This window comes from Vulpes lagopus, chromosome 18, assembly GCF_018345385.1.
Source record: "Vulpes lagopus strain Blue_001 chromosome 18, ASM1834538v1, whole genome shotgun sequence".
Taxonomy (NCBI): Eukaryota; Metazoa; Chordata; class Mammalia; order Carnivora; family Canidae; genus Vulpes; species Vulpes lagopus.
The window spans coordinates 30,046,947-30,060,664 of NC_054841.1; the positions used below are offsets into that span (position 1 = coordinate 30,046,947).

Sequence of the window (13,718 nt, forward strand, 5' to 3'; positions counted from 1 at the left end):
ACTTCCCCTAATCCTACTGTTTAGAAATTATCACTGTTAATATTTTGAAGTATGTGTTTCCACAATTTTTTCTCTTTGCATATACACTGCACACAAGTTGTGGTTTTTCTGATTCTTTGGTTTATAAAATGGGTTCCCTCCTTACATGTTGTTCTATTGTTTTTTCACTCAATGTTCTATGGGTAACTTTTCCCATGTGGGGATTCACTTAACTTTTAAACAGCTTTTTTTGTAGTACAAATACCATATTTTCTTTTGACTGACTCTTAGATTGTCCTCAATTTTTGTTACATTATATGCTTTTACTTTTTTCTGTGATGATCTCTCTGGGATAGTTTTTTTTGTCCTATAATTGCTATATCAAAATGCAGAAACACTGCCATGGCCCTTAAGAATAGTTGCATGAATTTACACTCCTAAAAGCTGGAATACAATTTCTCTTGCTATTTCCACCTATTTGTCTTATTAGTTCTCAGCAACACTAGAAATTGTCATTATTTTTTATTTCATTAGTCTCAAAGGTATCACTGATATTTTAAATCTGGATTTCTTTAACTATGTCTTCCAATTCTTGTTTTGAAATACCAGTCCTTATCATTTGTTCATATTTCTATTGGGATATTTGCCTTTTTCTTGCTGAAATTTAGGACTTTGTTTTATTTTGCAACTATTAACAGGTGTGTGTGTGTGTTCACTTGTTTGTCTTCAGACCACATTTATGGTATTTTCCAAGCAGGTCTCTTAGTCCTTCCCTGTTTTCTTCATGGGTATTTTACCTGTTTGTCTTTTCATGTTTAGGTGTTCCTATGTCCATCTGGAATCTGTTTGAATATTACTTTACTATATCCTTCAGAAACTTGTCAGTGAATTAGGATGAGATACTAATGGCTTCAACTCGAAGGCCACACCATCCATTAGGCCAGGAACTCACTATGTCATTCCCTTATTTAGAGAATGCTCAGCATTAGCTCATTGGAGCTGAGTGGGTAGCACAGAACCTCTGTGCCAAATGAGGTAATGCCAGTAACACGGAGTGCTGGAATTTTGATGAAACGACTTCCCATTCACAAAAAAAATCACTTCATTCCACAGAAGTATAGATTCCAAAAGAAAACTGCCCTCTCTGATGTTACCACATAAAATTAAGTCCCAAAATCCCTTCCCACTCCTCCAGCAGTTTTTCATTCTACTTAGTGCTGGGCAACCAAGAGTCACTGACATGAGCCATCTGCCATGGTTCTCCCAGAGTGGGGCCAAAACATCACTCTATATTCTTGCAGGTTCAGTATTTCATGAGACTTTGCCCTGTAGTGACTCCCACCAGATTATGGGCCCCTCCAAAATAGCTATCATTTCCTTCCTTGTTGACCATGTGAGCTGCAGGGCCTGGAGGAGGGGTGGTGGACTCAACTTGGTTCTCCTCTGTGTTTACCTCAAAGATACTTACCCAGTCCCATTGACCTGTGATAGTCTTACTCCTTCAGAACCCAACGCAGTTGCCTACTCCCTGAAGTCTTCTGACACATTCACTCCAAAGTCCATCCCTTTTGAAACTCTGCCCTACTCCTATTCCTATTATAGCACTTAATCACCCTTTAATGCAATTATGCAGCAGTCTAGAGTTTCATCAGCTCATACATAGATGAACCTACATACAAACTTTGACATACAAAGATTAACAGGGCCAGTTAGAACCCTCTCCTACAAGTTTAAAATTGGGTTTCAGAGCCTGAAACAATTACTTCATGTTTTGCAGTGCTGTCTGTCCCATAGAACTCCCTGGGAAACTTAAAAAGCAGCAGCAGCAGCAGCAGCAGCCTGGACCCTATGCCCCAGAGATGCTGATTACATTGGTTTCCTATGGAACCCGATCTGATCCTTGTGATATTTTAAAGACTCTCCAGTGATTCTTACATTCATTTGGCATTGAGAAACCCAGAATTAGCTGAAAGTTGTGTGAATTCAGGGCCTTATTACATCCATCCACATGCAAGCTAAAACAATAGGAGGTCAGATGGGAAAGAATTTCATGTAACTCCCAAGGGGATAGGACCATAGCCTCAGCTGGCAGCTTCATGATTCCAGTTCCTACAAGAGCTGGCTGCTTTAAGGTCTAAGAGAACCCTACAGTCATTCCCCCACAGCCATCTAGTGGCCTCTGAGGTAGTGGTTATCTGGGATTTAAATTCTAGATTGTAATTATTTTACATTATATAGGAACAATTTTTGTAAGTTTTACCTTTTTTTTTCCTTGCACTATCTTATGTGTCCCATGTCTTCCCCTTTGTTGGATATTGCTGTTGTGCAAGACTTAGGAGTTCATTGAGAAAGGACCGGAGAAAGAATTTGATACTGGGGGTGAGGAGGAGGGGATGGTTCAGTCTATAGAGTCTTGAGCTTTGCAACACTGTCTTCTGTCTCTTTGCTTGTTTCCCCTCCTTCAGTTCTTTTGTTTGAATTCTAGAATTCTCTATTCAATTAATGAGAGGGATTCCAGATCTGTCCTTTATATTTCTTTACTGAACCCACATATTCTTTCATTTTCCTTTTGTTCTGTGTTCTAGGTGAGCTCTGTAGCAGTATTTTCTAGCTCATTAATTTAATCCAAAATTGGTTCTGTTTGTTTTGTTGAGCCCATCTGATAAGGACTATTTTTTAACATTTGCATTCTACTTCTAATATTTTTTTTTAAGATTTTATTTATTTATTCATAAGAGACACAGAGTGAGAGAGAGGCAAAGACACAGGCAGAGGGAAAAGCATGCAGGGAGCCTGACGTGGGACTCGATCTTGGGTCTCCAGGAGCTGAAGGCGGTGCTAAACTGCTGAGCCACCCAGGCTGCCCAGATGTTTGGGTTTTGTTTTGTTTGATATCTCTCTTCACACTGTTGGTTTCCTTGAGATATCTGCCCTTGTTTTGTGTTGAAGATTGCTATTTGCCTGTGTGAATGCTGTTTCTGTGTGTCACAGCCTCCAGTGTGTGTGGAGTAGGAGCAGAACATGCTGTTGGGTGGGCTGTACTGTTAGTTTGTCTTCTGAATGAGAGAGCAGCCATCCTGTCTGGCCTCCCTGGCCCCAGGCCCAGAGCTTACTGCCTTAAGGCCTGTCTCCCATTGCTCAGCACTGACAGAGAAGGAGGAAGAAGCCAGCTGGTGCGGCCGCTCTGAATATGGCTCCCCTTGATCACTCTGGCAGTTCCCCTCCCTCCTTATGTCCATAAGCTGTGGGCTTAGAGCACATTTGGTTTTATTTTACTTTGCTTTTTTGTTCAAATTTTTTAAAAGCTTTGTTTAAAGCAATTTTAGGTTTTACAACAAAACTAGAGAAGAAGGTATAGAGATTTCCCATAGACCCCCCTGCCTCCAAACATGTACAGCCTCCCCTGTTATCAGCATTACCCCCCAGAATTGGACATTTCCTACTAAGGGTGAACCTACATTGACACATCATAATCATCCAAAGTCCAGAGTTGACCTTAGAGTTCACTCTTGGTGTTGGACATTTGGACATTCTATGGGTTTAGACAAATACGTCATGACATAGATCCAGCATCATAATATCATGCAGAGTATTTTCACTACCCTAAAAATCCTTCTGTTGGAGACCTTTCTGCTTTCCAGCCCTCTCTAATCTGACTTCCATCCCCACACCCCACCTAAATTTGTGTATGTATGGAAGGCAGCAAGAACATCTCTATTGCCAAATCCAAAAGATATTTTTCAGTTTGCATCTTTTTCATTCTCAGCAGTCACAAGCAACTGACCACCCATCACTGACACTCTTCTGGCCTTCTCTAACCCCAGACTGCCCTGAGGCCACTCTTCTGTTGAACTTTTCTGACCAACCTCTTGCTGTTGATGTTCTTCCAGAGCTTACCTCTGGCCATCTTCTCATTCTGTATTCCTGGTTGAACTCTGCCATCCCATCTGCAGCTTAACATGCCCAGAAGCAAACTCTTCTTCAGCCCTTCCTCACCAGTCTTCACAGCATCACCCTGCCACTTCCAAGTCTCTTCTCTCCCATGCAGTAGACACTCTCCCACCACATCCCAGCAGTCAGAGCCCCTCTACTAAAAAGTCCAGAAGAGACCTTGAAAATGAATGCATCTAAACGTATTCCCTTGTCTCATACTCAGAGGCTTTTCATTGTATCTCAAATAAAAACCAAGGTGAACTGACCTTTGCTCACCCCTCCATACTCATGCTACTCTCCCCTGCATTCCCACTTCTGTTTTTTTTAAAGCACCAGGCTCTTTACCATTTGCCACGTGCTTATCCTTTTTTTTCTGGAAAATGCTTTCCTTCTTTTTTCTCCCTACCCTTCATCTGTATACTTTTAGTCGTTGTTTGGCTTTTTCAAACAACACCCAGTTCTCTGACACCCAGCTGGTTGTCCTACAGTTCAGTTGAGTTCTGACACTACCTGGAACTGGCACAGACCCCATAGGTTAAGGGCTCAGTCTGACATGACTGCCTCCACTTCAGATGTCAACCACCAGTGGGTCCCCAAGCCACCCATGCTTCTGGCTGGCCATCCACAGATTTGGGGGTTCCCATGACCCTCTTCAGATTTGACAGTTTACTAAAATGATTCACAGAACTCAGAAAAGCACAGTACTTAAAATTAGTTTTATTACAAAGAGTATAATTGAGGAACAGCCACATGGAAGGCATGCATAAGGTGTAGGAGTAGGTGGAGAGCACAGAGCTTCTGCACTCCCTCTGGGTGTACCACCTTCCCAGCACATGGACATGTTCACCAACCCAGATGTTCCCTCAAACCTCTTATTCCTTGTTTCCTTCAAGGTTTCATTACATAGGTGTGACTAAGGAACTCAATCTCTAGCCCTCTCCCTTCCCTCAGGTTGGGGGTATGGGACAGGGTACTGAACAGTTTAACTTTCTAATCATGTGATTGGTTTTTCCAGTGACCAACCACCATCCCGAAGCTATCTGGGTCCCTCCCTTCCATGAGTCATCATTAGCATACAAAGGACACTCCTCAATTATATCTCAATACACTTGTTATAAAAAAAAAAAAACAACACAGCTCATTCGACTCAGAGACCATGTCATTTTAAAAATTATATCTTCCTTTGTATAAATTACTTTGTACAAAAACTATTAAAAATATAATTTTTTTAACTTTTTAATCAAATTTAAAAATAGCTCATTCCTTTATCACTAAGGGATATTCTATGAAAAGATCAATGCAATTTCTTCACTTCTTGATGGAGATGGACATTTGGGCTGTTTTCAGTTTGGGGCTATTATAAATAAATAAAGAATGTTTGTGTAAAAGATGGGGAAGGGGAACTCCTATCACTCGAGAAATTTTAAGAATTTTGGGAGCTCTGTACCAGGAACTCGGGACAAAGACCAAATATATATATTTCTTTTATTATACCACACTCATCCTTCAGGTCTTGGCAGAGTGTCACTTCCTCCAAGATTTCATCCCGGAACCTCCAAACTAAATGGTCTTCCCTTGTTCTCTCCCATAGAACCATATTTTCATCATGGTACTTCTCACAGCTGTTTACTCCCTATCTGTGCCCACAGTTAGACACTAAGCTTCAAGAGAGCAGGGGCACTGTCTCTTTTGGTCATCCCTATGCACACACAGACCTTCAGCACGTGACACACAGTCATGTGCAAATATATGTGGAAACTAAACCAGGCCTTCGGGAGAAGCACTGAGTCTTGAGGAGCCAGAGGCACCAACCTCTCTGAAGGAAGAAAGCTAACGGTGCTGGTTGATGGCCCACTTTCAAGGGGACATAGAGGCTGCATGCTAATTTGTAATTCAGTATCTCCAGTCAGCAGGTGTTCTGAATATTCTTGGAACATGTGTACAGAATGAGATGACCCTGCTGCCAAGCACTAGCCCAGTAAGGAGTAGTCCCCAATGCTGACAGGTGGAAGACAGAATGACACAATCAGAATTGATTGGGAAGATCTTTAGGGACCTTGGAATCTTATGTAGTAAACAAGGACAGATGGTGTTTTTTGTCATTTCTTCCTTTTGAGAGTGGAACCTTTGAAAAGAATCCACAGCTGCTTTTTTTTTTTTCTTTCTGGATTTTGTTTAAGAACTAAGAATGATGATCTGACAACAGAGTCCCTTTTATGAGCATAAGGGAGAAAATGTTTTCCCCAAGCAGGTTAACCAGGTTCCAAAGGATCCAAGTGAAAAGAAGGAGAGAAGAAGGGATCCAGACAATCTTAAGCACTCTGAAGAACAGCTCAGATAACACAGAAAAGAGAATTAGAGTGGGGTGGTGTGGGGCAGGGCACTCAGTGATTCAAGTGAGAAAATCAGCGTGAGGTGAGAGTACTTCCAGACTCAGGCACAGGCATCTAAAGTAAACTCTAGATCCTGACAAGTCCATTAAGTCATTTTATGTCTTAATGAGATGCTATTCTAGACTCCAGTAGGGGCCTTGTATATGAAGAGAGAAATAATAAGACCCACTTGCTCACTCACTGTGAGAGTCAGATGAGGTCGTGTACATGAAAGGGCTTTGTATCTGGGAGTGAGGCTCTAGAGTGTTTAGGACAGCTGGTAGCCATAGAGGACTGACACTGTGGCAGTCTTTGTGGCTCTCAGAGGGCAATGTCTAAGTGAGGATAAAAAGGAGAAGTAAGTGATGTCACATCACCTGGCCACAAGGAGGCCATGTAATGAGAATTTCTGTTACAGACTCAATAGGATATTCTTGTAAAACTTAATTACTTGAACTACTGCTAGACCTTGCCAGATTGACAGCAGACACTTTGTCAAGTCCTTCATATTCCTGAAGATAGAAGTGATTATGAGTTCCTGCCACTCTGGATCTAATCTGGATCTAATTCTGACCAGAGTGTGGAAGTGCACATCACAGGAACTTGGGAGAAGCAGTGGTATCTCTGTGTTCAAGCTACTTGGAGGTCAAGGCCAGGCCAAGAAAATGCATACATAGTTTTAGAAAAGCCAGGCTTGTAAGAGCAGAAAACGATAACCATTAGTTAATAGTCTTACCCTTTAGGGGAAAGTTCAGGACGCTCTCAAAAGTATTATTCTAACTGCACAATTACAGTTAAGCTGGTGAAAAACAGATGCCCCCAACACTGAGCTCTCACACAAATTGTGAGTTTTCAAAAGACATATACAAAAAGTAAAAAGAAAAACTTAGAATCAAGGCACGGATTTTTTTGAGAATAGCCTCAGGAAAGTACAAGCCTTTGAAAGCAGGAACAGATTTAGGACAAAAATGGTGAGAGGATTCTTGTTTTCTCCTAAGGTACAGAGCTGACAGGACAGGAGAGACCCTTAGCCTGGGGCTAGTGTCCTAGTTTTGAAAGAGAGAAGTATACTTCTTTGATGATCTTTGAATGACATTGGCAAAACAATAATTAAAGGCTAATTAATGGACACATAGGAATTCACTAGATCATTCTCTCTACTTGTGTGTATGTTTGAAAATATTCATGGTTTAATATTTCTTTAAATTACCTTCACATAGAAAAATCCAGAAAACAGTTGACAAGAGGGACTGTAGGAAGGTGAATACTGGGTTATAGCATGACCTGTCCTAAAATCAGTGGTAGGAAGAAAAGGGGGGTGAATCAGTGAGTGCCCCTTATTAGAAATAATTAGAATGTCCTTTGTTGTTGTATTACCCTGGGAGAAATCATATCAGCTTTGAGGGATGACCACTGTGTGTCAGTGTGCTCCTTGTTTCACTTCTTAGAAAGGCTGGGACCTGTGGAAGGAATGGGCTTGTTGGTGTTTTTAACAAGTCTGTGATGAAGACAGAAGCCCCACCTGGGCCTGGGGGGAAGGGGACACAGACCTTCTGAGCTGCACTCTCTTACATCTCTGGATTGAGGGTAGTCCCAGGAGAGGCCTCTGAGCAACACCAGGGCACTGATGTTAGTCCTGAGGATAGTCCTGTACTCAACTGCATCAGTAGCATCCAGACCCACTTGGAAGCTCTTAGTCCCTCCTTGCCCTTCCATGTGGATTTGCTGCCTCCTTGTGTTTCTATTAGAATAAAAATAACAAAAAGCAGGATTATGCATGGAAACCAAGAAAGACAAATTATTCTTCTCAGACTCCTTTACTGTTTCTTCCTCTTCTCCCCAACTTCTCAAGGATGGAGCCCCAACCCAGGACATTCTTCTGTATTTGTTTTCACCCCCTGGGTCACCTCATCGACTTACTACTTCATATGCATTAAAGAGTTTACCCTTGAACAGTATAGGTTTGAACTTTGCAGGTCCACTTATATATGGATTTTTTTCAATAAGTACAGTATAGTAAATGTAACTTCCTTATGATTCCCCCCCCCCTTTTTTTTAAGATTTATGTATTTATTTGAGAGAGAGCACAAGCAGGAAGGGCAGGGAGAGGGAGACAGAATCTCAAGTGGACTCCATGTTGAGCATGAGCCCGACATGAGGCTTGATCTCATGACCCTGCAATCATGACCTGAGCCAAAACCAAGAGTCACGTTTAACTAACTGTGCCACCCAGGTGCCACCTTATGATTTTCTTAATAACATTTTCTTTTCTCTATCTTTCCTTATTGTAAGAATACAGCGCATAATACATATACAAAATATGAGTTAATCAACTATATTATCAGTAAGGCTTCCTATCAACAGTAGATTATTAGTAGTAAAGTTTTGGGGGAGTCAAAAGTTATATATGGATTTTCAACTGTGCAGAGGGTCAGCACCCCTAATCCTCTCATTATTCAAGGGTTAATTGTGTATGCTTATGATTCCCAAATGCCACCTCCAAGCCTCCTGACCCATAGCTGCCTACATCTCCTTTCGGTGGTTAGGTGGATATCTCAGAAGTCAGCATGTCTCTTACTGTCTGTCTGCTGTCTTGTACCTGCTCCACCCAGAACCTTCCCTCTCTAGGTTGATGGCAAGTTCCTCAGATCAAAATCCCTGACTTCTCCATTCCATACTGTACATCCAGCACATCAGCAAATTCTAGGGTCTCAACCTTCAAATTATGTCCAGATTCCAAAGTGCTTTCCACACCCATGCTACAACCGCCCTGGCTTGAGCCACCATCATCTCTCTTAGACTACTGGTCTCCCTATTTCTGCTGCTGCAGACCTAAAGTTCTTAGCCTAAGTTAAATGATATTTCTCTGCTCAAATACCTAAGATGGTTCCTCATCTCATTCAGTAAAACCCAATACCCTTACAGTGCCTGCAGGCCTTCCATGGTCTGCTTCTCTTTATCTCTCTGCCTTTATCTGTGACCCAACTCCCCCCACTCCAGCCATGGTGGCCTCCTGAGGTTCCTCAAGCAGTCCTAGGTATGTCCTTGCCTCTGGCTTTGTACAGCCGAGCCCATTGCCCAGGTGTGTTTCTGTAGACATCCCCTGAGCCATCTCTCATGCCTCCTTCAAATCTTGCTCAGATATCACCTTCTCAAGAAGTAAGGCTCACCCACTCTGACCATTCTGCTTTAGAGTGCCAGTGGCACCCCTGAAACCCCTTTCCCTTACCATCTTTCTATTTCTGTAGCATTTACTACCTTCTCACATGCCCTATAATTTGCTTGTTTGTTTGTTTACTTTTTATCTCCAGCTGATGGAATGTCCACTCCATGAAAACTGCAGTCTTTTTTTCAGTTCGTCAGTGTATTTTATGGGCCTAGAACAACAGGACCTGTGTCAATAAAATATTGATTAAAAGGAAAATAGGCACCTCGGTGGCTCAGTGGTTGAGCGTCTGTCTGCCTTTGGTTCAGGGTGTGATCCCAGGGTCCTGGGATTGGGGTCCCGCATCAGGCCCCCCACAGGCAGCCTGCTTCTCCCTCTGCCTGCCTATGTCTCTGCCTCTCTCTATGTGTCTCTCATGAATAAATAAATGAAATCTTGGGGCACCTGGGTGGCTCAGTGGTTGAGCGTCTGCCTTCAGCTCAGGGCATGATCTCGGGGTCCTGGGATCGAGTCCCACATCGGGCTCCCTGCAGGGAGTCTGCTTCTCCCTCTGCCTACGTCTCTGCCTCTCTGTGTGTCTCTCATGAATAAATAAATAAAATCTTTTAAAAATAAACAAATAAGTGAAATCTTTAAAAAAATATATATATATAAAGGAAAATAGAGGCTGTCAGGGAGGAGGAAGGACCAGAAGAGTCAGGACAGCCAAGAGGCCCAGCCAGGCAGGAATTGAAGCCTCTCCCCTGAATGATGATGACTGTGGAAAGCCCCTTCTCTTGAATCAGGGAATCCACTGGAGGGATCTTTCCCCTTGTTGGGGCAGCAGTGGGCTGTGGGAGCCCACTGGGAAGGCAGAAGTTAGTCATCCCCACACCTCAGAGTGCCCTCTCCAGCCAGCCTGAGGGCCTGCCTCTGGTTGGTTGGCTCTTGGGTTCACTGAGGCTGCCATTCTAGAAACCAACCCCATGCTGCAGATGCCTTGTATCTGCAAATAACAGAAGTCAGTCTTTCTCTCCATTGTCAGGGTAGCTTTTCAAACCCTTCACACCTGGTTTACAGATGAAGGCATGTTGAAAGCGTTTACAGTTACAAGACCAGTAGGAGTTACTCTCTGCCTACCAGTAGGAGTTAAGAAAGTTGTTGGTTTGAGGTTGATCATTTTATTTTATAAAAATTAGATGAATTTCCTTTCTAAAAATATAATTGAATGTGTATTATTATATATATATATATATATATATATATATGTTTATTCTTGTGTGTACCTCTTCTGTATGAAAAGCTGGTTGTTCTTTAATAACTTTTCTCATTTTCTTAGACTTTTATCAGTAAAGGTTTGCTAATTCAATTAGATAGCTTGCTTGTCATTCATTATTATTATCCTAGAATTATTTTTCTTATTTGGGATAAGCCATGATGGGCCATCTCGATAAAAGGCCCAGTGGGAGGTCAGAGCTCTCTCCCAGTGCCTTTGGGGACAGTACAGTCTAGAGGTCAGGTCAGGAAGCTCAGCTTAGCAGTCTTTTTTACACTTGCTTCCTGTGAACCAGGTACATGGTTGTGATAAGTGATGAGAAAGGTACTTGGAATGGTATTTGGGGGATTCTCCCTGCCTGGCCTGAGGTGGGGTGACAGTGCTGATTCTGGGGGCTGGGATAATAACTCAGTACTCTCCTTTCTCACAGTTGTTTCCTCTCTTTGCTCCTGGTGGCTGCTGTGGTTTGGAAGATCAAACAAAGTTGTTGGGCCTCCAGGCGTAGAGAGGTAAGCCTCAATGGATAAAGGTTCCTGAATGCCTGTCAGTTCTTCCTTTCTCTTTTTCTAAAGCAAGTCCGTTTTTAGCTAATTAGTGATAATTTATAGACATACCACAGGGAGACTAATGCTGCCATTTCTGCAGAGTATGGTCAGTAGATTTCAACTAGTGTGATATAAAGTATAATTCTGCACCACATGCTTTTAACTTTCTAAAAGGGAACTTTAGTATTGACTTATAGCTGCCAGTTCCGCCCATTCTACCAGTGCTCTGTCCTTAGCTCAGGCAGATCTGAGGGCTCAGTAGCAGAGTTTTTCATGAGAACGAGAGTAAAATCAGCCAGCTAAACCATCTCTGAAATATCTCATCATGCAAAGATAAATCAGTGTCTAGTCAAGTTTTTGCTTGAGTTTTATTTTTTAATGAGTCTTGATTTATTTCCAGAGCTCCGTTCCTAAAGTGGTATCAATAAGTCAAGCAAATATTTTTATGATTGACCAATCAAATAAATAAACTTGCTTAAAAGTGACAACATAAAATCTTCTTTTTCACAACTTTCACAGTGTTATTACTCTGCCTTCTAGAGTCCTGTCTATTGCATTGTTGATAATGGAAGGGCACTGAGCTCTAGGCTGATATATGCTCCTCCGTCTTCTGTATCTATTCTTGCCCTTTTCTATATAAAAATGTATCTATGGACAAGATTTAGAAGAGAACAGGAATATCGCAAATCAAAACTTAGAAGCACACAGCCCTATTCCCTGAATATTAGTGTCTGTAATGAGGGCCTCCTCCTGGAGGTCATGACCCCTTTTCTGACCCATATAAAAGTAATGTTAGCATAAAGGTAATGTTGCATCCTTTTTATTATCGTTTTTAAATTCAGTGGGTAACATATTCAGAGGGATTTTTTTTAAGATTTATTTATTTATTTATCAGAGACACAAACTGAGAGAGAGGCAGAGACATAGGCAGAGGGAGAAGCAGGCTCCATGCAGGGAGCTCAATGTGGGACTTGATCCTGGGACTCCAGGATCATGACCTGAGCCAAAGGCAGGCAGGTGCCCAAACGCTGAGCCACCCAGGTGTCCCCAGAAGGAATTTTCTAATAGCTCCATTACTAAGACATTTTAAAATCCCAATGAATTGTATAGTATTCTAAAAAAAAGTAGAAGTGATCCAAATAGAGTAAGAAAGAAGTGGGAAGACTCAATAAACATGGCCAGGGAAGGAATTGAAAACTTCTTAGAATATACTCTCTCCACAAAGGGCATTACCCAGGGAGTTTCCATTTGAGATGAGCTTATGGAAATAGTAAGTCTATTTTGCCTTGAGTGCTTAGGAGAATTGTTTACTTCTAAAATATATAAACTGTTCTCAAGTAAGGGAAAAGATGGAAAGCTTAAAAGAGTCCTAATTCATGGTATCCATAGAAACTTTGAATCCCAAACCTGAGAAAAAGCACCAAAAAACAAAGACCAGTCACACAGTGACTTTATGTGGAACAGTTCTAATTTACCAGTGTAATAATGGGATCATTTACTACAGGAAAACCTACAGAATAGGTTATATCAGTGGGTAAAAATAGAACCTAAATTTTTAGTAATGGCCAAGTAACCACTTAGTCATTTGTTGAAATTCAACATCAGTTCCTGGTTTAAAAGCAAAACTCTTGGGATGCCTGGGTGGCTCAGTGGTTGAGGGTCTGCCTTTGGCTCAGGGCGTGATCCCAAGGTCCTGGGATCAAGTCCCACATCAGACTCCCTGTGTCTGTGTCTCTGGTTCTCTCTCTGTGTCTCTCATGAATTTATTATTAGTATTTATTATTTATTATTATAAATAAAAATCTTAAATAAATAGATAGATAAAACTCTTTGTAAACTCAAAAATAATACCTCCTTAAAAAAAAAATAATAATAATACCTCCTTATTAACACTATAAAGAATATCCAAATAACCAACATCACTCATGATATGAAAACACTAGAAGTTGTACTGACAAAATCAGTATTATGACAGGTTTGTCATAATAAGAGCTGACATTTGAGCATTTCTAAATTCCAGGCACTATTCTTAAAGGTTTTATATAGATTAACTAATTTACTCTTCATAACAAGCTTATGAAATAGGAGGAAACTGAGGCTCAAAGAAGCAGAATAACTTACCCATCATCACACAGTTACTAAGAGACCAAACTGGGCTTTAAACTTGGGACTTTGGTCTTTACAGGCTATGTAAATACAGTCCTGGAGTCCCCATCGTCACTTATTTCTGCTCTGGATATTCTCGGCTGTGCACTCAAAGAAAAAGAAATAAGTTTTATTACTATTGAAAAGGAGGCAAAATTATTACTTTCAGATAAGATGATTAAAGCGTAGTATAGCAGCAATTTGCATGCATAAAAAGTAATACTTAAGTAGATCAAAAATAAATCAAGGAAGACAGTCAACTAGAAAATGTTTGCAACATACTTGAAAGAAAATATGAAGAGGATGAAATACCTTGTAGAAAA

General features: G+C 41.3%; 1 protein-coding gene across 2 annotated transcripts in view; it reads left to right on the forward strand.

The window, feature by feature from the left end:
* The window catches only part of ATRN (attractin), a 163,165-nt gene that overhangs the window by 136,024 nt on the left and 13,423 nt on the right, over positions 1-13,718 (forward strand). For both annotated transcript variants that reach the window (XM_041732303.1, XM_041732301.1), the window contains exon 26: positions 11,136-11,214. In XM_041732303.1, coding sequence (XP_041588237.1) covers positions 11,136-11,214 — 79 coding nt within the window. The remainder of the gene's footprint in view (positions 1-11,135; positions 11,215-13,718) is intronic.